This window comes from Parasteatoda tepidariorum, chromosome 7 (genome assembly GCF_043381705.1).
Source record: "Parasteatoda tepidariorum isolate YZ-2023 chromosome 7, CAS_Ptep_4.0, whole genome shotgun sequence".
In the NCBI taxonomy this organism is placed as follows: Eukaryota; Metazoa; Arthropoda; class Arachnida; order Araneae; family Theridiidae; genus Parasteatoda; species Parasteatoda tepidariorum.
This window is the reverse complement of record NC_092210.1, coordinates 69129730-69156965: the sequence shown is the minus strand read 5'-3', so window position 1 is coordinate 69156965 and position 27236 is coordinate 69129730. Positions and strand designations below refer to the sequence as shown.

The following is a 27236-nucleotide window of genomic DNA, read 5'->3' as shown; positions in this document are numbered from 1 at the left end:
TTGCATTGATATCGTAATATTTAAGCTGCTGTGAAAAACTTGAAATAAATACAGTGCATACATCATTTTGCATTAATGTTAAACCAATCTGCAATATAAATAAAAGAAATCAGTGGCTATGATATGATATCTATGATATATAATCTACTAGATATGAATTGTATATATTATTTGGATATTTGAGAAATATTTTCATTGGATATAAGATAGATATTTTAGCTTTTCAAAAACGTGATTTTACTAAAACGAATTATCTAATATGAAGAGTAAATTTATGCTTTCCATCCCATAATTTTATGAATGAAATTAACTCGAACATTACAGAATGTAAAGTATAAATAAGCTCAGATTTGATAATTTAACTTTGCAAAAAAATTCTTTGATGTCATATTTTATTCTCAACATATTATTTTTTGATTACATATTATTATAAATTTTGGATTATTTGTAAAAATTCAATTTGTGTAAAAATTAAAAATTTTACAAATAATTCATAATTTATAAATTAGAAAATATCAAGAGTGCAAAGCAAAGTGGAAGTGTAAAACAAAAGGTGCTGATGATAAAAATTCTTCATATAGAATCTTCCTCAAATTTTTTCATATAGTTGATTTTCTTTTTTAATTAACAATATTTTATTTTATTTAAATTGTTGAAGTTTTTAGTAAACTTAGTGTACAGAGTAAGCATCAAAATATTTTTTATTTCCAAGGAAATATTTTATTATAAATCAAACAAAATTATGTAAATAATATAAGACTAGAGAGTTATTTATGACCCTAATCGATTTATTTATTGTACTACAAATTTATCTATAACTGCAATAATTTTTTTTATGGTGACTGACTATATAAATCATCAGTAATCGATTGTAAATCTGTATCTATTTAGTGTTTGCCTTTGTGTGTTTGGTAACTGACATTTTGCTTGCAGGTAAATCTGTAACATTCTATTATAAAATTTGTTGCACCTTCTACACGATAAAACACACTTTAGTTGAATAATATTATGCTTAGATATTATGCTTAGAATTATATTTTTAATAGAAGTATAAGCTGGTTATTATTTTTATTAATTTATTTTTATTTTATTATTTTTTGAAGCACAGAACAAACGGATATTGACGAAAAAAACAAAAGAAAGAAAGTTAAACAAAAGTAGTTGAATTTCCTTGACTTCGGTTAACCGAAGTTCCTAATACCAGAATTTGTAACAAAAATATTTTGCTTTCTTATTTTTAATCATAATGGCTTTACAAAAATTAAATATTAAATTTAGTATTAAGAAAGAAACTAAAACTAAAAAACCATTCTAACCAATTGTTAACCATTCTCAACAATTCAGAATCGTATTTGATTTAAAATATTTAATAAGAAATCGAGTAATAACCACATAATACTTCATAACACACATACATATTAAAAAAAAAAAACATTTGAACTTAAATGGAAAAAAACGATTGTCACAACGTGAAAATATGGAGTTTGTTTACATCAAATGTAAATTAAAAAATAAGTGAGTTCACCAATTAAAATATTATAAAATCAAAGTCTAAATTGAAAATAAAAATCATAATTGTTCGATATTTATACTAAGAAACAATTTACACTGCATGAAAAATTCTAATTTATAAAGCATTACATTTTTTTTTAAATCTATCAAATTTTAAGGTTTTGGTGGCAAAAACGGCCCTTAAATTAATAAAAGACACTCTCAAACTCAAAAAATTATTTTTCAGTTTATTAAAAATATAGAAAATAATATAAGTTTCATACAAATCCAAATATCATGAACGATACATTAATAAAGTAAGGTACATAAATATAAAACTTAAGAGAAAATAAAGCAAAACCTCTCCTATTTTGTTTTAAAAATCGAAATGTTCATGAAATCTTGAAATTGATGACACATTCTAAAATTCATTTCAAATCGGATTAAAGTTATGCTTTAATTTAATGTAAATTAAGTAATCTGGTAATTTTCTTTAAAAATATTCTTAATTAAAAAATGACAAATAAAAAAAAAAAAAAAAATATTTTTTTAAAAATTTAATGTAAATTAAATATTCTGTCACACGCAATAAATAAGATATATCACATCTATAATTGCAATAATATATTAAGTAGAAAATTGTCTTCCCCTTTTTTTATTGTATTTAATATCAGTGGAAACAAAAGTAATTCGAAATCAATGATTTTTTTATCATATATATGTAAGGGGTTATTCAAACTAAAGAATAGTTACGTTATCAATTGACTCACGCATCTATTCTCAATAAAAATGTTCAGTGATAAATTGCATCAGAATGTAGCCAAACATCTACATTTATTTACAGCATTTTACACAAGCAATTTACCTCCGAAGTTATTTATTACCTAAGATTGAGCCTATTAGAGTTCCCAAACGTGCAGCATAAGGAAATTACAGTTTAAATAAAATAAATACTATATACAGCTAAGGCAGACTAACAGGTGATATGTGACGCTTTAAGCATCCAAACGCCATAAAATTATTACAGTTATATGAAATTTATCGATTTGAGCATTAATCGAACTCGCATTCATCTTGTAAACTCATCATTTTCGCTTGATTAACTTTTTTATGACGAATACTGCCAATCAGACGATTCTGAAGCTGAAATATTTACTTTTTTCAAAGCTTTCTTCATAATCTGAAAAAAATACCTACCCTGTATAAGTCTTTTTAAACGTATCAAACGAGCATTTTGGACGAAAAGGCTTATAAATGCAGGGTGTCTTAAAAGTCACTTAAAAAGGAATTTTGATAGAAAACACAGGTTTTCATTTTAAAATTTTTATTTACTTTATTGTTTCATAAAATATGTAGTTTGTCTACGGAATAAGTTTTGCTGTTTCAATGAATGTGTCACACTAATGTGATTGAATCTCGTTGATGCGATATATCGTATTACAATGAATCAAATTTGATTCATATAAACCTTTTCTAAAAGCCGTATCTAAGTACAAAACCCGTATCTAAGTACAAACACTTTTTACATAGAAGCAATAAAATGAGATCTATTTATATAGAACGCATTTGACATTAACATGAAGAGCCTATTTCAGCTTACTGAACACATTTGTCTTTTCTCTGGAATGAAAAGTACTTCTGATCTTTTCCAATCTCTTCAGCATCTTCTATGGTTTGGGGAAGGTTTTCATTAAGAGTTTCTGGTAAAAATGATGCTACTATACCTATTATAAAGCATGTTAAACTAATAATCACAAAAGGAAGAGCTTTCCCATACACATTCTGAAAATAAAAATAAACCAAATATATTCAGTGAAAAATCAAATTTTTTTAAAAGCAAAAGAGATAGTTACTAATTGCACAGACTTTATCTCATACTTTTCTTACTAAGAGATGTCTATTAGATGCATCGCAATGAAAAACGATTAAGAAATATGCAAAGTAATTAAAGAAAATCAAATTCCTTAAAATGCATGCTCTATATTTATATTAAATAAATTTATTTAAACGTAAAATATATTTATTAATTATACGCTAGATACAATTTATGTCAATAAAGATATATTTATCGTTTCACTACACTGTTAGAATTTTTCTACTGAAACTACGGTAAACTAACAGGCAGCAGTCAATATACCCGATTAACTGTAAAGTTTATGACTAGGAACATTTATTTATCTTCACGGTTTCGAAACCGTTTACAACAAGTATAAATTTAAAAACCGTGAATACAAAACTTTACGGTTTTAGAACCATTTACAACGAGCATAGTAATAAAACTTAAACGGATCATAAAATCATAAAAATAAAACTTAAATGGATATGATATTTTCGTATTCTAATAGTCTAGGGTCACCAATTGAAGAGTGCAGGATTTCAGTTCAGTTTGTCGTAAGATGACCAATCAGCTCTCTCAGCTACATTATGTACCCAGCTACATAGAACAAAATGGCTAAAAAAGAATCATTAAACGTTTTTTTTTCACATTTGGCTGTTTGAATATCATATTTTTTATGATTATTTTATTGTTTTGGCTGAACATGGAAAAATAGCAATTAAATAAATTGCTATTTAACCATTTTTACTGAGAAACTTCTAACAGTGTAAGATATCAATATCCTCACTATTTTTGTACCAGGTAGTTCAATCAATACGTGAAGTCAAGCATGAAAAATTGATATTTAATTCTGCCTACAAACAGTTTTGAACCTTTTTCTAATAAGTGAAGTAGCAATAGATCGACAATGAGTTTTTAATTCTGGAATCAGATATAAATGCCTGTTTACGAAAATGGACACAGCTAAAAATGCATGAGTTTTTAAGAAAATGGACTCAGCACAAAATGCGTTTATTCGAAAATGGACATAGCCTCTGATTCAGTTTTTCTACCATTTATTATAAGGATCAGGGAACTGGCCTTGCATCAGAAATGCTCTGGGTTTAAATCCCGGGCAAGACATGGATGCTCTTTCATTCTCTGTACTATCTGTTGTTAATGTTGGAGGAACGTTGACCCACCAAATATAGTAGCCTTGAAAGAGTGGCCAACAAATCCGCCCTATAAAGGCCACACAGGTGGTCAATGGAAATAAAATACAAAAATTTATTTTATTAGTTTTGTTCTTTTATAAAAAATGGGCCATTGAATCCAAATAAATTTGTCATGTGGTATCGTCTATTTTCATAAATCAATTAGTATATTAGTCTTATGGTTTGATAAATTAGTCTTTCTTTAAGAAAAAAAGACTTTAAAATCAGCAGTTGCTTTTACAGGGTTACAGCGGATGATAAAAATTTATCACAATAGTACGGGATTCATTTTACAACTCACTTCATTCTTATTGTTTCCTTTATTGTTAGTGTTCTGAATACGCAGACACTGCGTGAATTATTACATCTGTAACATATTTAAGCATCCCAACCACGAAGTCCGGAGCTTTGCATCGTAATGATTTTGCTTCGTGTTTAAGTGAGAAAGGGGAACAAAGCACGTAATATCTCGTTAAGTTGTTAAAATCGGGTTGAAAACTGAAATTCAAATTTTTTGATGCGTCTATTTTCCAAAACACCCATTTTGTGCTGTATCACAATTTAACTCGATCGAAACTCATCAACGAAATGTACAATAAAACAAGTGATGAGTTTTAGCCTATATACTGGATGCATCTAAACTTACACTTTTACAATTTTAGGAATAAGTTGGACCATGACCATGTTGGACCATGTGCAAAAATTTCTGTGACATTAATATTGTCCCAACTTAAATCAATTCAACGATGCTATAGTTTAACTCCGCTTACATCTAACATTAACTATTTAACCTTTTATTAAGATTTTAGCTATTTTGAAAGGCATTATGGTTCAAAGCACCGATATTATGTTGAACCAATTTTTCTGAGAGTGAATGATTATTTTAAAAATTAAAGATAATTACAACATTACAAGATTGTAACAGCATTATTACAACATTTAAAACGTCAAATAACGTATAATATTTTAAAATTTCAATGAAGATATGCAGCATCAGTTTTACTGATTTTGAAAATTAAAATAATCTTCAGATATGGTCGATTATCTGTTAGACAGATACTAATGAAAAGTGACCTGAAATTTATAACCATTCAATAGCGAAAATACATAAGCGTGACCATGCGTAACACCTATCTTATGTAACAGTGGAACCGAATATAACGAAAAAATTTCCTTACAAGGGATGGTGTTTCTTATAACGTACATGGCAGGTAAAGAGATAATGTAACGATAAGTCGCATTTGTTAATGAAGGCTAATTTTAGGTGCTGCGTATTTGTCTGAAAAAGATTGCCAGGCATGCTCGATAAGATTTATGTCTAGAGATCATGTAGTCTAAAACATCGGACGAAAAATTTTACTTTTTACTAAACACATCGAGAAGGTGAGCTTTATGTGGCTGTGCATTGTTTTTCATTAAAATGAAAAATCGTCCAATCACATCCTTGAAAAGACAAACATAAGACTCAAAGACCTTACCCTGAGCCTTTTTAAAAGAAATGAATTGCGGAAATTCATCACGAAGTCTGCGCGGAATATTAAGAAGAAGCTATACCTCGGACGAAACTCTTCTTGATGAATGCTCTTTTACATGAATGCGTAATTTAAAATCTAAAGTATAGAAGAAAAAGAATTCAGATAAACCAAAAGTAAGACGTGGCATTTCCATGACTTTAATTTATAAGCTATGAAAATATTAACAAACTGGGGCGTTAAATACTTAGAATTACGCAGTGGCGAAGTAATCCTACTATAACTTATTGGCACTTTTATATTTTGAAAAAAAATATATATGAATGAAAAAGGGTGAAATTAAGTAGTTAAGAAATAGTTAAAATAAATAAAAATATTTTTAATCCTCATCTAATTTCGTACTCAATCTGTTTTTCTAATCATGTAATTCTCATGTGTTGTAATGTGATTTTGAACAACATTTAAAAAAAAATTATTTTGTAATATTTCGTTTGTAATTGTTGTCTATTAAACTCCTATAAAATACTTATCCTACAGACCCAAACAATAAAAGCATATAATTGCCTTTACTTATTTGCTGGAAAGCAAATATAGTATGAAAGTCATACACATATTTCGCATTTTTCTACGATTACCTTTAAATGTTAATAATTTTGATTGAAATAATATCAATACATATCCGTATTTCTAACTTTGAATTTATTTAACTATCATTTTAATTTAGTTGCAATAGTTTTCAGAATTATACTTCTGATTTTACTGTTCCTCTTCTTAAGTGACGCTTTCCTTTAGCGAACATATTTATCTACCACTTTACTGAAATTTCCAGGAATTAAAACTACGCACAAAAGTAAAATATGTCGTACCATAAACAATTATTTCTGCTTTAATTACTAAGAAACTGATAAAATACATGAATTTCAAAAACTACATAGATGAATAGTTTCACGGTTGCTATTATTCTTATAATGGCTTGACAAACATAAATCAATTTTACCTGGCACTGAATACCCGTCAAAATTGGCCGGGACCGAATACCCAGTATACCTGGTCTTGAGACTAAACACCGAGTCCGGGTGCCTGGTATCAAGGAGTAATTTTCTGTCCTGTCCGGATAATGAAAATCTGGCCGGATAGGCCAGGTATCCTGTACATCTGTACATGAGAATGAAGATTGCTCATTGAGATGAGTTTCTAAGAAATAAGCTTTGCTACCGCCATCTGGTTGGAATAATCAACAGTATTTGTTTTAATTTAATATTGATTAATTTAATAATTTTGTTTGAAATAGATGGTGGTTAATAGTAACAGTTTCATTTAGATATTCACATAGTGTTACCAAAAATTACTGGCATATAGAACAAGACAAAGACAAGCTTAACTCATTACTGTTCTAATCGAAAGCTTTAGGGAATTTATACTTCCAAGGAGGACACGTTCCCCCAAGGAAGCGAGCCAGGTTTGAATCCCAGAGATGGCTGGTCAATAAAAATTCTGCACCAGGCTCGCATCGACCTCAATGCTGACATAAAATATTCTCAGTGGCAGATGGATTATGGGTTAGAGTCCCCTTGCCATTAGGCTATAACCTTGGGAGTTTTTCGTGGTTTTGTTCCTCATGTAAGGCAAATGCTAGTTAGTTCCATCAAAAAAAGTCCTCCACGAAGGCAAATTTCTTTCAATACTTGATCCAGGAGTTCCTTTATCTTCTGGATTAAGTTCAAAATTATAAATATGCGAAATTGAACATTGATTGTCGTAAACTCAAAATTAGGTAAACTGTTCAACGATAGTTGTGAAATAAAAATTCTTAGCCATGATTTTTAATAGTTAAATGTTAAATATTTGCAAATCGTTAAATGTTAAATACCTCAGTCAAATACCGCAATAATTTTCAATTCATATTTTGATGCAGAATTTTCTGTTTCTTCGCTCACTATTTTATTATCAGTCTTTATTTATCGCCATCAGTATCTGTTTATTTCTATATTTATTGGGCGAGAAAAGGTAATCCTTTGCCTTCATTAGTCAGGTCACTAAGGATACTAACATTGAAAAGAGATTTTTTTTTAAAAAAAAGCTTCAATTCTTTTACATAAAGTTAATCTTTTGAATTATTTAAGTTTTTAACAGTGGATTAAGTAAATTTATATAATCCGCTGATTATTGTGAAGAATTTAGTGTGATATTAAAAGTATCGCTAGGTATTCTCTTTTCAGAATCTGTCCACTACATTCGTTCTGTAAATCAGAAAAAATTATTCTCCTTATTTAAAAGTAGAAATATTTGTGTTCAATCTAAAAAAAAAATTTAAGTGAATGTTTAAAACAAATGTTTTTTTTCTTAGTTTAAAAGTACTTATCAGAGTTTTTTTTATTCGAAGTATTAAAATAAGAAAGCATAAAATTAAATTAAAGTACAAAATTACTTACCAGTTGAATTACGTAAGGTTGAAAAACTGAAAGTCCGATTGATATAGATTTTGCTAAACCCATTGCAAAAGATCTTGAAACAGTAGGAAATAGTTCACATATTTGTTGGTCTGTTACCATGAATAGTCCCGCCACAATAAATTTAGCAGCTACTGAACTCACAGTGTCACTGTATGGTAAACCTATGATATTTCAATAAAAAGAGGTTATTTTTTTATCTATTTGTAAATACTGTAAATTATAATTTTCATCATAGTTTAAGTGTTTAAAACTGAAATGAAAACTGTTGTTCGGTTTATAAATTGTAGTTTAATGTAGCTTGATTTTATTGAAAGTTAATGCATTTGAAGATGGGTATTGTTAAAAATTTAGCTAATACTGACGGCAATCATGCTTATGCAAGCTTGTGGTGACATACGCAAAATAATAATCATAATATTTTTTGTCAATGTCGCAATGTTTTATTAAAAAACTTTAACCTCCTCAAGGAATTTATGATTCAAGTTTATAATCTAGATTTGAGAATTTATACTTGTTCGTGAAATCGAGTAATAACGTATTTATTTTCAAAAGCTACAATTATGTAGAGGTTAAATAATTTCTATTCCATCTCTATATTACTTAAGAAACCTTAATACTTGGTAAATATATTAATATCTTAGGAACCTGTTACCATAGTACCTATTATCACTTTAAAAGTAGCACCGATTACAATGATTAATTAAGCGTCAATAATATGTCCTTTGTATTGCAAGTGTATGACTCTTTGAAACGAAATGTTATTATTAAATCTTAACTCTTACGAATTCATATTATGAAAACAGAAACCGCTACAGCAATGTTTGAACCAAGTGTCAATTCCACGGGATAGAAAATCTGGTCATGAGCCATTCGCTGCAGATAGTGATTCACTCCATGAAAAAAAGTAGAAAATGCGAATAAATAAATTTGGAAATTTAATATTAAATTTCTAATGTAATTGAGTATTTAATAAACATTTTTTGTTGCTTAGAAATGTTTTTTTTTATTATTTGGGTGATTTATTATAAATATAAAAGTGTATGATAGAACTAAGTGCTTTGGTGCGTAATTTGGTATATTTCCAAAAGTGGGGATAATCGATTTATGCAGTGAACGATTCCTATAAAACTGAACAGAATGTTTGTATTTTCCCTTAATAAATCCGCCATTCTAAACAGCTGAACACTAGATTTAATGTACAGAAAGTTATAAAAAAATATCCTGAATAAGTGTTATCCTAAATAAACCATTTAATGTTCGATTTCTGACTAACTAAGATTAAATATTTATGGTTCAAAAACGTAACCTCGAATATGGTAAATAATTTTGCCAGGTTAATTAAATTTTGAAATTAGTCACAAAAAACCTCTTTTTTCTGAGGTAATGTGTTTTTTTCGACAAATTTGGATTTTAGAATCCTCCATTTTCCTACTACAACTTCCACAATTTTTTAGTAAAAATAAAGGAGGGTAGCCGTAATCTGAAAAATATGGTCACTAAAATATCAAAAGGTATTTAGCTCAACTTTTTCAAGTTTTGTAGTATCTCGGAAACTTTTTAAACAAATCACTAAAAGAAAAATGAGTGCACACAATTTTGAGATTTATTAGTCGGAAAATAGTCCTCCTTCAGGATAACAGAATTAATCTGTATCTTAAGAATAATAATGTAAGGCCCCTTAATATTAAACTAACACTTTTGTGTTCCATCCTATTTTGGGAATATTTTAAGAAAATCAAATAATTAGTGGACACTATTTCGTGATCCATTAGTCTAAATATATTCTCACATCAGGGTAACAAAATCAATCATTAATCTCATGTCTTGTATGTTACATAAACATGAATGCAAATAAATCAGTATATTTAAAATATTTACCTGTAATTGGTAGTGCACAAGCTATTCCTCCAATTATGTAACTTCCAACTGCACTCCATCGGCGACCAATGCGCTCCATTGTAAACCATAGTAAAAAAGTCCCTGGTGCTTCAGCAATTGATAGGAGGAAAAAATTGAAGAACTCATTACCTTCTAAATTGGTTATATTGTAATGGATAATGCAATATATAGTGTGATTTGCAAAGCTGTAAAGGATTAAAAAATATTTTAATTTGTTTCTATTGATCGAAATATGAAATAATTAAGTATTTAAAAATTTCATTTTAACAGCAATGTAAAATGCCATTGAAATAGATGAGAGTAAATTTGAAACTACAAATTCTCAAACAAACAATCGCTGAATTGGATACTTATTTCGTTGGGCTATAATGGTATTTTCTGAAAATATTTCTGCAAGATTGTACTATACATTTATGTTAAAATAATATGCTTATTCAAAAAGTATATTTTTGGTTGACATTTTAGCAGTAATTCCAAACCAACCAATTATTTTCCAGTTATTTGCTTATGTTTATACGGAAAACAGTGATTTCGAAATTTTTTTTTAAAATTTTATTTGCAAAATGCACACAATATACCTATATTCAAGCGGCTACAAAAATTCAAAATTTTAGACTCAATTTTCAGGATTTCATTTAGAAGAGAAAATAAATTTTTAGGAGCCCGAAAGCCAAAAATATTCAGACGATTTAATTAGATTTGTTGTTCTGACTCAAAAATTGTTTTGTTTCAAAATACTTTATTTCATAATACAACACACAGAATAATGGAGCTATTTACATAATATATTATTTACAAGTTTGTTGGATGCATAATCGTACATCATAAAGATGAAAATCGTATAAAATTCTCTTAAAACGTATTGTATCGTAGATTCTCTTACTTGAGTATTGAGTAAAGTGCGGCGTGCTCTCTGCTTTCGCTTATAGTACAGCGTTCTCTTACTTAATATTATAAACATAAAAAAGAACATAAAATATGAATGCCAGATTCACAAACTCAAAATATAATGTAATGCAAAATTAACTAAAAGAAAACATGACGGAAATTATAAACTTAATGTAAGTGGCAACATTAGTACACTATTGTTCATGTGCTTAGGTAAACTTTTATATATAAATATTGAATTTCTATAACTCTGTTCTTTATTCCCAAAACGATAAGTAAGGTTGCCAAAGAAATGATCTGCATTTCTCAAAATTCGATGATAATCTAAATGCACAATTTCGGTTTTGATATATGAGTCAAGTACCCTTTATTTAAACACAATCACATCATTTCATCTAAAAGACAGACAAAACGTTCAAACAACGTTGAACATCGTAATTATTACTGAACAAATTATCGATAACAATAAAACGAAGAGTTACTGCATGTGTGTCTCTCTCTTATAACTCCAGCACCGCTTGTGCCAGCGTCAATTAATTGGACAGTGAGTGAAAGGGGCAATTTCTGCCCCCGAACTTAAAACTCAAACAATAATTTCAGCTTTATCATTCGGTGGAAAGCTTTGAAAATTGGAATTTTTTTCATTGGTTTAGACCTATCCATTGATAAAAATTAAACTGCAGAGGATACTGTTTTTTCAAATATTTCAGATATAACATCAATGGCGTTTTCTAACTTATGGCTCTAATTTTTAGAAAAAGCAGTTCCTCAATATTTAATTATTTTTTGTTTCTTATGCCGGAAAATTCAATAATCAGTGAAACATGGTAGCATAGGTGGACTATGTAATAAAATTAGCATTACTAAAGTTGTCTGAAGCCACGATTTATTTTGTTTATCGTTATGCTTTTAAAGGGGTGTTTCTATAAAACTAAATAATTTAAAATAAACAATTTTTGAAACAAAAAAATAAGTTATTTGCTAAAAAGAATATGGAAAAGTATTACTTATTCGCTTAAGAAAGATATTAAAAACAGCCAATGATGCTATGCATGTTAATTATCTCCAAAACGTAATGATTTACACCAATGATGCTTAGTTAATTTTGGTAATAAGCATGGCTGGTATTATGGTAATAGATGTAGTTTTAATTGGAGACAAATATCATACCGCATATAAGAATCTAATAATGCTGCCGCATTCTTTCATTCTCGTCTGTATGCTGGCCGGAAAATCACGGGGTAGGGTCCAGTTTTTCCATATTCATTTTCATATTGTTTTGGTAGACATCAGAATTAAATTAAAAAAGTCATAAAAGGTATTATTTTTCTATAAATATTTTTGTATATCTGTAGTTATTTTCCTACATTGCTATTACACTTTTAATTCAAGAGGTTAAAACTAAAAGAATTGTTGTTTTTTAAAATTATTATTATAATGCAATTCTGCAATTTAATAGAACGTTATTTTGAAAGGTGGTTTAATCTAATTAACCATTTTGCAATTATTATTTTTGTGAAAATAACATTAATAAACTCTTATGAATTTCAGTTACAGAGATCTGTTAAATGATTTAGAACTTAACAATCAGCTTCATGCACAATGAGATGCAAGCAAAAATAATATTTTATATATCCGCCTAATTAGTAAGCGAAAATATTAAGTTACGGTTGTGAATTTATCAAACCTGTTTGAACAATATAATGTTGCATAATGCTATAACTATATGAATGTTATTTTAAAAATTATTACTAAGAAAAATTACTTCTGTTCACAAATAGATCTAAATATTTATAATACTAACAAATAATAATATTTGAACTTGGGAAGTGGAGGCACAAGCGTAAGGAAGCAGAATTCCTTTTAGTACATCCATGCTAAGTGAATAGTTAAGTAAACTTTAGTAGAAAAACTCTTTTCTGCCAAGAAACTACAATTATTACGAAGAAATGATCAAGGTTGGTGAGTGGTAGTAAACAGAAGGCTTAGCCCTTTTGTACAAATATAAGCATTTTATTGGTATACAATATACACAGTTTTTATATTGATATATTTGATACCTATTAAAATTACAATTATGCTGTGCTGTATTAGGAAAAAGTTTTTACGGTACCTCGAAAAGTACCGTAAAAAAATCCTTTGATTGTAGTAAATTTTGATCATCAGTTTGCCTCGAGCATCATACGTCAAGAAACTGAAAATATTTAACCTTTATTTTGATGGAATGGCTTACATAAATCTAAGTTTCGCTTAATCTAAGAAAGTAAAGACACCGGGAAGGACAAAATATAAAGTAATGTTGTTGTTGTTGACGTACGCCTGTTTAGGCAGAGGGGGTGCGATTGTTTTTGTTTTCCAGTGGTGCCATCTATGGCCAAGAATTCAACTTCTGCCACACCATACATCGCACCCGTTTATAGGGCGGACACGTTCATACATCCATTCATTCATCCACAGATCGTAATTTTGACCTGAATCAGAGAACGATCGATCTCCTATCCAGTACCCCCAGAGGTATTAATTTGTTATGGGAACACAGAGGACTTTTGCTACTCGACTGATTTAACGTGCATTACTACACGGGGAGTCTTCGGCAGGCGGGGTTCGAACCCACGAACTCTCGGGCATGGGCCCAGTGCCCTACCGACTAGGCTATCCCTGCCCTATGTAAAGTAATAAATAAAATTATTCGAAATATTTTATTTTTTTCTTTGTGTTGGTATATACTTTTCAGTTTTGAGAAGGAATTCTTTATGATGTTAATTACTGAATTATTGTTTTTTTTTTTAATATTTATATACTTCGTACGAAGAACGGGTATTCAGCTAGTTTCGAAATGAAATAACCTGAAATAGAAAGACTTCTTAACGTTCAAAATGCATTTACTAAGGTGAAGTCTCGTGACTTCGTAATTGTGACACTAGGAATGATTTCTTTTCTTGTTTATTTTCTTTTCTCATAAATTTTATCTAAAATATTGCAAAAATTGTCACGTACCAACTACCTGTAAGAATAAGAAAATGTTTTCGCAAACGAGGTCGATTTATCAAGGCATAAAAGCTTCGTTCTTCTTCCTTTTTTTCTCGATCAATTTTGTCACCCATGTCCTAAAATAATTTCAAATATTATATTCATATTTATAGAATTAAAAATACATAACTGAATAACATCAGCTATGATTTTCTGCAAGTCTCCACATGCTTGGAAGACAGGAATTTGTCATTCATGTTATCTAACCTATTTGCCTTACATGCAACCGACTATGCTAATTACCTAACATGTTTGATTTCCACGAAATTTTTAGTTATGCTGCTTTTTATATTAAGTTGCCTTAGTTTTGATACAATAGATACAGACTTAAATCTAAGTAAATTTTAATCAGTAGTAATATATATTCATGCAACATAACAATAAACAATATCATGTTGATATTATTTTATCAAGGTGTAACTTTCAACTATAATAAGCATTATATTGTTTGGAATAGTGTTCAGAATTCAAAACTATAATTAAAAGTTTTTTTAAACACAATTAAAGTAAAATAAGTTTTTTCATTAATATAATTCTCAACTTGATCTTGATAATTTCTTTTATTTAATTAGTTATATGTAATTTAGTTTGCTATATAATGCGGTCCACAGGTATGAGAAAATTAAAAATTCTTCTTACACTGAAGAAAATTCCTGATTAAATTACGGTAAAAAAGTATTGTCACTCACATTGCTAGCATTTTTTACCGTAAAATATATTTTTACCGGAACATGTATAGAACAAGAAATCTGACATACCGTAATTTGTACAGTAATAATTACGAATTATAATCACTAATTAAATAAATATTACTGTAAAAATTACGGTATAATATTTTGTGTTAAAAATGGATTTTACAGAAAATGATACACCCATTCACTTGAAAAACGAGCTTTTGAAAAGCTGATATTTTGTTTTGTTATTATAACTAAATTGAAATCTTGGAGTGATTAATTGAATTGAATTGAACTTAACCTATCATTACTTAAAAAATTAAATAAACTATTTTAAATATTCAAAAATAAGTTTGTATTTGTATTTGAAAATTTTTAGGCTTTATTTATGTAATTGAAAATCTGTTTTAAAGCTTGGATATACCATTTAATTTGTGACTTTAAAACCATTATGCATTGTTTTGAGGGAACAAAATGCAGGAATACTAGTTTGGAATATTAAATATGTAAGCCATAATTGACGCTCCTAGATAAATGACGTGTTATTGGAGACAGGCTCCTTATCTTTACACATTTTTCAATTTTATGGGTTTTTTCTATGATTCACGGAATATTTTTTTTAACGGCAGGTACTGAACTCTCGCTCTTTGATTCGGAAGATGCCGGAAGCGTTGCTCCTTAACGTTACCCGGTGGGCGCCAGTGAACCTCAGCCACGGACGCGAGCAACATTACCCACGCCGCATTGCGACAGGGTGGTATAGGGTGGGCGATTTCACGCAGAAGAGGACAACCCTAAAAGAGAAACATCCATGTCCTAAGCGGGATTTGAACCCGCAACAATTTTCTTCGCAGCCTTTCACGATCACGGCTCGTTCACCTGGCAGGCATTCACGGAATATTGTTCTTCTGTTAAGCAATTACAAGGCATTCACGCATTTGATTGTAAGCGAAAAAACACAGTCTTTCAGAATATAGAATTTGTTTCCAATTGAAAATTTGTTTCCAATAGTTTAGGCAGGAGAACAGTTGAAAGTATGGAAGCCTTAGTGTTAATTTCACCTATAGCATATTCTTCCTATTTAGATTAGAAATTTTAACAGCATAGCAGTATGTCATGTAATATTTCATAACTGTATATTAAATAGTTATAAACTACATCATAAAAAAGGTATTACCTGCAATTTTTTCAGCAAAGAATTTGGATTAGGATTAAAGCCGTTTATTTCAGCGATTTTCAGAATGACGTCTCTAGCTTCATCATATCTTTTTTGTGATATCAACCATCTCGGGGATTCTGAAACAACACTTTTAAATGCGATATGTTAAAAAAGATATTAAAAGCAATCGTTTTAGAATATATTAAGAAAAATAATGTAGGTCGTTTTTTGTTAGTTCTCTAAATTATTTCTTAGTTAGCGCATATGACGACAAAGAAATTTTAAATGTATCAGTGGTACTATTTTATGCCTTTGATGTTTGCTTACAACTCATCAAAATTTAAGAACCCTTTTTTGAAAACTAAGTTTATTTTTTTCTTGCAATTTATTTATTGTTTTCAACAGATTTACAAATTTATGAAGTATGGTTGAAACTACCAGATTATGTTTCTGGCTCTAAAGGAACATCAAAAACGTCGGCAATTTTTGCCGAAGCTTTATGGTAATAATTTCGGCAAAATTAACAAAAAATTATGGTTTTATAACATGCGTCAAGGTTTGGTATATCGATCAAAGTTTGGTAGTTTTATTATGGTATTTTAGAGTATCGCATAAAAATAATTTATTCGTTTAAATTTACTTTTGAGTTTTGTGCTTTTTACACGTGTGGTTATGAGAACTACAATTTTGAAAACCAGAATTTCCAATAAATCGTTACCAAATGATCCGAAAAATTAACAAAATAATGAAAAAAATTACTAAGTGAATGGTTTAAATAACCAGCATTTTGGTTTTATTATCGGAGTTAAGATTTTTTTTTAACCAGAGATTGCATTAATATACAATACAGTCATTTTATAAGAATTTTTTTTTCTCCTTGTGTAATTTGTAGTATTTGTTCCTTGTCTGTTTTCTGTTTACTAAATTCATCGACTTATAAAATAACTTACTTCCAATAAATTAAAACCATTGATCCCACAGAAGAAATGATCCAACAAAAAATACGCCAGTTTCTGCTTACATACACTATTGCGGGCAGAATACACATGCCAACGACCCAACTAAAATTCCATATATAGCTGGTTCTTGTACGCTTCTCTGGAGGTATCAATTCCATTGCTAAAATAAGAAATGGAACTTTGCAAGATATGATCATATTATTCTTCAGAAATAATTATATCATAATAATTATACAAGATGTATCATATTCTCTTCTCGGGGTTCTTCTAACCTCGTACCTTTCCTTCAGCTTGATGCAAAATACTTGTTAGATTATTTTTTTAGGAGTTATCATGCATTCTACCTCTTACGATATACAGAATAAAATTGATCGGAAAAAACAAACAAATTTTTGAATTTCAGGACACTTCAGTGCGGTGAAATTGTATTGATTTTTTTAAAGTAGGATATTTCTCACTTACGCAACATAGTTAAAATTAATAAAATCTCGAGAAAATCATGTTTCTTTGAAAAAAGTTTAAGTAGGCTAAAACCTTTTGAAATAAACACGCTTTTATTTCTTGTGCTGGTTTGATGGTTTTAATATCCTAAAAAAATAATTCAGATGAGTAATTTTTATTTTTACATTCGCTCGAAACATTTTAGAAAAATATAAGTTTACTGATTTTTTGGAATATTCTTTATCTCTTTGCTCGTTATGTTAGATACGTACAACTCTGGAACTTAACATTTGCAGATGGTTGCACTTTTGTTTCACCTAATTGTGTTGATTTTTAAAGTAGAATATTTTCCACTTACGCAACATAGTTAAAATTAATAAAATCTTGAAAAAATCATGTTTCTTTGAAAAAAGTTTAAGATGGCTAAAACCTTTTGAAATAAACACGCTTTTATTTCTTGTGCTGGTTTGATGGTTTTAATATCCTAAAAGAATAAATTCAAATCAATAATTTTTATTTTTACATTCGCTCAACATTTTAGAAAAATATACATAAGTTTACTGATTTTTTGGAATATTCTTTATCTCTTTGCTCCTTATGTTAGATACGTACAACTTAACATTTGCTGATGGTTGCATTTGAGTTTCAGCTAATTCTTAACCAGCCAGAAAATGTTTAATTTATTTCTGCATTACAAAGCTGTTACGATACAAAGATTTTCAAAGGAGTAGGATCCTTTGGCTTATCGCATTGTTATGGTTCTTTTTTTAAAGACATCAACTACGTCCAAATTAAAGATTTTTTATAGGGTGATGAGATTGTCTGCCATCTCTTGTACATAACATTTTCTGAGAATTGTGGTACACCTTGTATATACAGATTAAATTACTATTTATTTGAATATACCTAATATGTAAGGAAGGATTAAAATCGGCGGATAAATGAAGCCATGAATCGCTCTCAGAACGGCAAATGTAGTGAAGTCTTGGATAAATGGGCAAATGACATTGACAGCTACTGAAAGCAGTACTATTGAAAAATATACGATTTTTCGGCCATACCTGTAATTGAAAGGAAATATTAAGAAAAATAAGTGAAAAGTAGAAAACAAAATGAAATGAGCTAAAAGAAAAACGTTTTAATCATTTGGGTTTTATTTACTACTTGTTCCGTGACTTAAAAAAATAAATAAAGTTACATTAACAATCAATCATTGTTGTCATGAATTATTTCTGAATCTGAACAGCTTCTACGCAAAAATGATTGTTCATTAAAGTTAGTAAGACATTAAAAAAAGCAGTTTGAAAATGCAAAATATCATTTCTAAGGTCTAATCAGAGAAAAATATGGTAAAATTTTCAACGAGGATTACAAAAAATGTCTTGCTGAGAAACAACTCATGGTATTCATTTCTGGTATACAGTGCATGGTATACATTTCTGATAAAAATAATAATAAAAATAAAAAGGAAATTCTAAAAATCTGGTAAAGAACAAGAAAATTCACGGTATTTAAATAGTTTATTTTAAAATTTCTTGCAAAAAACTGAAATTAATTTATGTCTGAACAAATTTAACTGAAGGTAACAAATGCAAGATAACAAATGTAACATAAAACATGGATAACAAATACAATTCATTTTGATATCAAAATTTTTCATATAAATATTGAATCAGTTAGCTATATATAGGTGAATATAAAAGATTGTTCTCGTGTGATGGTCGTGTAGCCCTTTTTTGCATTTTATTAAATTTATGTGCTTATACATAATTTTCATTTTTTAACTTTTCTTCAGTGTTTACTCTGTATTTTATTTGTCCTTGTCGCGGAATGCTATTTTGATTCTCTTATAACTCCAGAAGCATTGGATTTCGAGGATTCTGAAATTCGAATATTCTATAGAGATTCTATGAGAAACAATTTTATCCCCCTAATCTGAAAATTGCTTGTCATTGTTATAAAATTTTTTTTGAACAATTCTGTTTAAGATATTATCGCAAGTTCTTTATTGTTTAACTATTTTTTTCAAGTTCAGTTATCAACACAAATCGCATGTGGCTCGGTACTACGTCACAGAATTAGTACTCCTAAAGTTATTTNCTTGTGCTGGTTTGATGGTTTTAATATCCTAAAAGAATAAATTCAAATCAATAATTTTTATTTTTACATTCGCTCAACATTTTAGAAAAATATACATAAGTTTACTGATTTTTTGGAATATTCTTTATCTCTTTGCTCCTTATGTTAGATACGTACAACTTAACATTTGCTGATGGTTGCATTTGAGTTTCAGCTAATTCTTAACCAGCCAGAAAATGTTTAATTTATTTCTGCATTACAAAGCTGTTACGATACAAAGATTTTCAAAGGAGTAGGATCCTTTGGCTTATCGCATTGTTATGGTTCTTTTTTTAAAGACATCAACTACGTCCAAATTAAAGATTTTTTATAGGGTGATGAGATTGTCCGCCATCTCTTGTACTTTTCTGAGAATTGTGGTACACCTTGTATATACAGATTAAATTACTATTTATTTGAATATACCTAATATGTAAGGAAGGATTAAAATCGGAGGATAAATGACGCCATGAATCGCTCTCAGAACGGCAAACGTAGTGAAGTCTTGGATAAATGGGCAAATGACATTGACAGCTACTGAAAGCAGAACTATTGAAAAATATACGATTTTTCGGCCATACCTGTAATTGAAAGGAAATATTAAGAAAAATAAGTGAAAAGTAGAAAACAAAATGAAATGAGCTAAAAGAAAAACGTTTTTATCATTTGGGTTTTATTTACTACTTGTTCTGCGACTTAAAATAATAGGTAAAGTTGTATTAACATTCGATCACTGTTGTCATGAATTATTTCTGAATCTGAACAGCTTCTACGCAAAAAATGATTGTTCATTAAAGTTTGTAAAATATTAAAAAAAGCAGTTTGAAAATGTAAAATATCATTTCTAAAGTCTAATCAGAGAAAAATATAGTAAAATTTTCAACTTAGATTACAAAAAATTTCTTGCTGAAAAACAACTCATGGTATTAATTTCTGATAAAAATAATAATTAAAACAAATACAATTCATTTTGATATCAATTTTTTTTTATATAAATATTGAATCAATTAGCACCTATATAATATAATATAACCTATATAATTATTGAATTAATTATATAGGTGAATATAAAAGATTGTTCTCGTGTGATGGTCGTGTAGCCCTTTTTTACATTTTATTAAATTTTTGTGCTTATACATAATTTTCATTTTTCAACTTTTCCTTAGTGTTTACTCTGTATTTTATTTGTCCTTGTCGCGGAATGCTATTTTGAATCTCTTATAACTCCAGAAGCATTGGATTTCCAGGATTCTAAAATTCGAATATTCTATTGAGATTCTACGAGAAACAATTTTGTCCCTCTAATCTGAAAATTGCTTGTCATTGTTATAAATAAAATTTTGAACAATTCTGTTCAAGATATTATCGCAAGTTCTTTATTGTTTAACTATTTTTTTTAAGTTCAGTTATCAACATAAATGGCATGCGGCTCGGTACTACGTCACAGAATTATTTGAAGCCACATATTTATTTTGTTGACAGTTGTTTTTTTGAAACATGTTTCTGTGAGAAATATAAGGCACATTTTTTAATCCTAAGACAAAAAGTAAAAAAAAAATTAATTTTTTTTATTTAAAAAACAGCATATTTTATATGGGTCTAAACAAAAAAGTATTTTGCATGAAAAAGTAATAAAGAAAATATTGCGTGTAAATTAAAAATATCGAGTTTATATAGTCTCGACTAATTTTTCAAGTATTATATTCATTTTATATAAATTTTATTTTAAAAAGTGTTTCAAGAATTTTTTATAAAACCTTTAAAGAAGGAGGTTGAAAACTCAGTGATTTTCGAATAGCAGGAATAAATACAAATTAACCACTAAATTTTCATCAGCCTTCTTTAAAAATTTTACACAAAATTCTTGCAATACCTTTTAATATAGAGTTTATATAAAACGAGCGTAATTTCTGAAAAATTAGCTAAGACTATATAAATTCGATTTTTGTAGGATACACTTAATATTTTATCTCTTACTTTTTCGAGTTGACCCATAGAATGTTTTTTTTAACTTTTTGTTAAAATTATTTTATTTATATTTCTTTCTTCCCAAAAACAATAAATATTCCTACTTATGTTACTGAAAAATATCTTTATGCTGCGTTATATTTATAGAGTAATTCATGATATCTGAAAATTCCTTGTGAGACATTTTTAATAATTATTCGTTTGAAATTATTACATAGTCTTGAACAATATTTAAAAAACAAATCCCCGGTGAATCCTATCATCATTATTTTTCTTAAAATCACATCTGAATATTTTTGATAAAAACTGATGGTATAAAAAAAATAAAAATAAAGAGTATTTTTTTTCTACTGTCATTAAATGGAAAAGTTTATTATTAGGAGCAAGTCCGAGGTAAGCTGCATTTGCAACTATTAAGAAGTTGTCTTTGAAAAGTGTGACGTTGTTATTGGATTATGTCTGTTTTTCCGATGACCATATGCTTTGATTTATCTGTGTTAATAGTTATTTTGTTAGCAGCATACTAATTGGCACAAATGGAAAACCGCGAGGTCGGTATTGTATATCAGCAGAGCAAATATTTGATTGTAAATTTTAATACTGTATTCTTTTCAGATTTACCAAATTTACTCCCAAACAATATTAACATATAGATTATACTATACAATATATTATTGATATTCTCGACCCTTTGACGCACAATTTTTATCACATTTCTTTTTCATTATTTTGTATTAATTTAGGACAAAATAAATGAAAAATAACTTACTTAGAATTCTAATATTATCGTTATAAAACACAGCATGAGACACCAGTGTCTTTTTCTGCGTTAATAGTAAAATAGTTTAACCACTGTTCACTTCTAAAAATAATTTTTCAAATAATGTATAATAGAAATTTTTTAAATTTACGAAATCGATTAAAGGAAAATTTTTGAAAATGAATGAAGAAATGTTTCTAACACATTTTTGGATTTAATATTTTAATATAGATATTATTCAATATTCAAACAGATTTATTTAATAAATATTAGACTGCTTTTTATAAATATGAAAATATTAAAATAAATTTTTGCTTCTAAATAAAGCGCCAGAAAAAAAAACTAAATGAGGGACACCGGTGTCCTATCTGCCTCAAAAGGTTAATGAAGAGGATTATGAAAGCACTAAATTACAAATTAAAGTACTTTCGGGTGTTCCATATAGCCAGAAAACACGAGAAGTCTTATAAAAATATTGTACAGAAGTATTTGATACATGTGTTTATGTTGTTGTCGTTGCACTTACTTGTCAGACAAAACACTGGTAATAGGCGCTCCTACTATGCCTCCTACATTTTGCAATGTTAGTACAAGGCTTGTATAGTGACTATTTTCGCAAACTAAGTTCCACTGTAAAATCATTCGACTTATGTAATAAAATAATAACATAAAAACAGTCAAATATTAAAATTGAATTAGTTTTTTAACTTATGTTATCCCCAGAAATCTTGAGGCTTCATATTAATTTATAAAAGAATGGAAATATACCAATTGAAATTGTTATGAACGAACTTCTAATCGTTTTCAAGTTGAGAGAGAAACTTTAATAACAATACATGTTTTAATACTATTTATTCAACTAGATTAAATTTTCCAAAACAATACAATGTTTTTTGTACTCGACTCGAAAATATCGCTTGAACACATGAAATAGATTGTAGGATCCTTTGGCTTANGTGTCCTATCTGCCTCAAAAGGTTAATGAAGAGGATTATGAAAGCACTAAATTACAAATTAAAGTACTTTCGGGTGTTCCATATAGCCAGAAAACACGAGAAGTCTTATAAAAATATTGTACAGAAGTATTTGATACATGTGTTTATGTTGTTGTCGTTGCACTTACTTGTCAGACAAAACACTGGTAATAGGCGCTCCTACTATGCCTCCTACATTTTGCAATGTTAGTACAAGGCTTGTATAGTGACTATTTTCGCAAACTAAGTTCCACTGTAAAATCATTCGACTTATATAATAAAATAATAACATAAAAACAGTCAAATATTAAAATTGAATTAGTTTTTTAACTTATATTATCCCCAGAAATCTTGAGGCTCCATATTAATTTACAAAAGAATGGAAATATACCAATTGAAATTGTTATGAACGAACCTCTAATCGTTTTCAAGTTGAGAGAGAAACTTTAATAACGATACATGTTTTTATACTATTTATTCAACTAGATTAAATTTTCCAAAACAATGCAATGTTTTTTATACTTATCGCGAAAATATCTTCTGAATACATAAATGATTGTACTCTCTTAAACTGAAAGAATGATTTCCCCTACTCAAAAAAGAGTTAAATTTTTTTAACTCAACTTGAGTGAAATACACTCTTATTTGAGCGAAATGTTTGCTTTGCGTTTACTCAAACTTGAGTGGTATTTATTTAAGCAATATTTGAGTGCTTTTAGCTCAAACTTGAGTGATATATTTATTATTTGTGTGCGAGCTATAAGCTGGAATTTCTGTCGTTTTATTTTAAAAAGCAAACAATAATAATTCTAAATGAAATTGTTATGTTCTGTGATCTAAATAAATTATGTCTTCGCTTTTATTTTATGTTTGTGGCGTAACTACCACTACGAAAAATAAACACCAATTCACTGGTATATAAGACATGTTAACTTGATTCAATCATGAGGTACCATTTGATAGATGAAGGTTGGCATTGCCGATATCTCCTCCCTCCCACATTGGTGACCACGAACATGCAGTAACGCCTACTTCGATGGATGGTCCACATTGAACAGTTGAACAGTTAGATTAAATTATATTCACTTAAATGATGCTAATTATGAATAAAATATGATAGAAATTCACACAAATTCAAGTTAAGAGGACCCAAACGAGTAATACATATAATCACTCATATTCGAGTAAAAATCACTCAAGCTTGAGTGGAAAAAAACCACTCAAGTAATACTAAAAATCACTCAAACACGACGGAAAATAACTCAATTTTGAGTGAAATTTTCTCACTCTAACTTGAGCTATTTCCATACAATTCCTTCACTTGAGTGATTTTAACTCAAGAAGAGAAGGCCGCTTTTTTCTAGGTGAAAAAGTTAAATAGCACTCAAGTTGAATTATTTTCCCTCGTTCATTTTAAGTGAGTAGGTCAGTTTAAAAGTCTATAATTATAGCTTTTTTAACGAATTTTAAAAAAGTCATGACTAATAATATTTTTCGAGTGGAAAAGGAACTTCCATAACATCATACATATATTGCTACTCTTTATTGAACTTCTCTAAATTTTAAAAAAACAATACAATGCTTTTTTATACTCGACACAATCTTTTGAATCTATCTTTTGAAATACATGAAAAAGATTGTCGGTAAATTTAAAATATGTATGCATTATAGTTCACTTAAAAGAATTTAAAAGAAATGTTAGTAACCGATAATCTTTGTCCGTCAATTTATTAAAAGAAGATTATATTTAAAAAAATAATAATTAAAATACATGAAGTTTAAATTTTTGATTATAAAATGCTTATCCGAAATTTCATATTCATATTGCTATTTAGTTATTTACTACTTTCAGCTCCTACTTATCTGATAGTCAACAACCAATTAACGTTATTGCTTAGTAGAAGTGTATTCTATTATCAAAAATTTTATTTAACAAAAATGAGTACATAAATAAACTTTTTCTCCTAAAATATCAGACTAGGAGACAATTAGCTTACAAAATTTATCTTTTATTTTCAGAGCTTTTTATGGAAATTTATAAATGTCGGATTACTTCACACGAAACTGAACTTGATAGTTAGATTATTGCATTTTCAAAAAATATGAATCTATCATTCTGGTAAAATTTCCGTACTGTTTTGTAATGACATTTCTGGTAAAAAAAATACATCTGGTAAATAGAACCGAAATATTATTTATTTAAAACGTTGAGTTGGTAATCTTTTGTTATATGGTAGCGGTTTATCGGAAATACTCTTTTCCAAAGTCCTAGTCCGAATTATCACATGTTTGGTAAAATAATTTAAAACTTACAATCAAATTTAAAGGAATAAATGTTCTAAGAAACTGTGATAAAATTAAAATTTTTTACCATGCTTACGAAATTTTATCACATATTATTAAGTCATATTTTATTGTTAATCTTAATAAAGCAAATCGGTAAAAATTACCAAGCTTTATTATCTTAATATTAAGTGAAAAAAGTGGTTAATTTTGCAATATTTTAGTAAAATTGACCATATTTTTTTCTCAGTTATCAATAAAGATCTTACCTTAGTTGCTGCTGTCGATTCATAGTTACTTTTATCATATATCCAGCCATAGGTACAAGGAATAGTGCTTGCATTTTTAATAATGTCCAGATTATTAAAATCTGAAATATTTTCAAAATTTAAATCATACATACGACATGAAGGGTCATCGTCTGGGCTAAATAAGCTTCTCTGTTCTGAAGTATTAAAAGCAAAATCTTCTAATTTAGGCACATCACACCAATGATCAGGGATAGATACAATAAACAAACTCGATAGCATTATCATTGGAAGAACTACAGTTACAGGAGCCACAAATAGCAGTACCATATTATTTTGGTATTTTCCATATCCCCCGATATCTTTTATAATATCTTCAAACTCCATTTTTCTTACAAAGCGGATCACAAATTGAAGGACCGAAATAAATTATTCTTAACGTAAGAACTGAGTAGAGCATGCATCTGCTCAAACAAAAGTGAGCGCCTCACGGAAAAAAGTAAGATTGCATGTTTGAATAATGTTTTAGTTTTACGTTCTGTCACGCTATATAATCAAGCATCATTTAGGTTTTTCTTCTTGTTTTAAATTCGTTGAATAATAATGGGTCAACAGGTAGTTCATTGTCTGAATGATGATTTGCTCCTAAACATGTTTTATATTGCCTTGAATGCGTTAAAAACAAATTAAAAATAAAAATGAATAAAAAAAATCAAAAGAAAGCTTTAAGGGTAATAAATTAAGAAGTTAAAGGAATGCGATGGTAAAAAAAAAACTTTTATATATTTTTATATGCTATGTTTTATTATATTTTATTATACTATATTTTATTATATTTCAAGATTTCAAAATAAATTTAAAAGTATAAATTAAAAATTTGTCGCTATATAATACATAAAAAATATTAGTTCAAAAGAGTTTGGATTATTGTAGATGAAAGAAAAAACCTTTTAAGAGAAATAGGAGATGTACATTGAATTTAAAAGTTTACAGATATTAGTTTGTACAAAAATTATTAACTGTACAACATGTAAAAATTTTCTCTCTGTGTACCCTACATCTTGAAGAAATGAGTTTAGAGAGTACGAATTTTGTAAAAAAAATTATTCAAATCATTTCACAATGCAAGATTATACAATTCATTTATTTAATTATTTTTCTGAAAATTGTCATCTCGTAAAATACCCTTCTTAATAAGATTTCGTTTCCCTTTCTTTCTTTAAGTTTTCACTACTTACAGAAACAAGAAAATTCAACGGCGGTAATTTCATTTAAGTGATTCAAAAAAAATTCCCACTAAAAGATTTGTTATTATTATAGTCAATAATAAAATATTAATACCGAAGCTTTTAAGATAACTATCGTAGATTTTCAATAAAAAAATATGAA

The 27236-nt window shown here is 28.3% G+C and overlaps 1 protein-coding gene across 1 annotated transcript; it reads right to left on the bottom strand.

Moving 5' to 3' along the window:
• Positions 1–1719: 1719 nt before the first annotated feature.
• On the bottom strand, positions 1720–26408 carry LOC107447051 (beta-alanine transporter). The gene is made up of 10 exons (XM_071183804.1): positions 25869–26408; positions 23466–23569; positions 22869–23003; positions 20041–20195; positions 17047–17215; positions 16115–16244; positions 14231–14340; positions 10325–10530; positions 8426–8607; positions 1720–3273 (listed from the first exon to the last, which is right to left on the bottom strand). The coding sequence occupies exons 1-10, from the start codon at positions 26232–26234 to the stop codon at positions 3088–3090; spliced, it is 1743 nt and encodes a 580-aa protein (XP_071039905.1). The 5' UTR covers positions 26235–26408; the 3' UTR covers positions 1720–3087.
• Between the last annotated feature and the right edge of the window lie 828 nt (positions 26409–27236).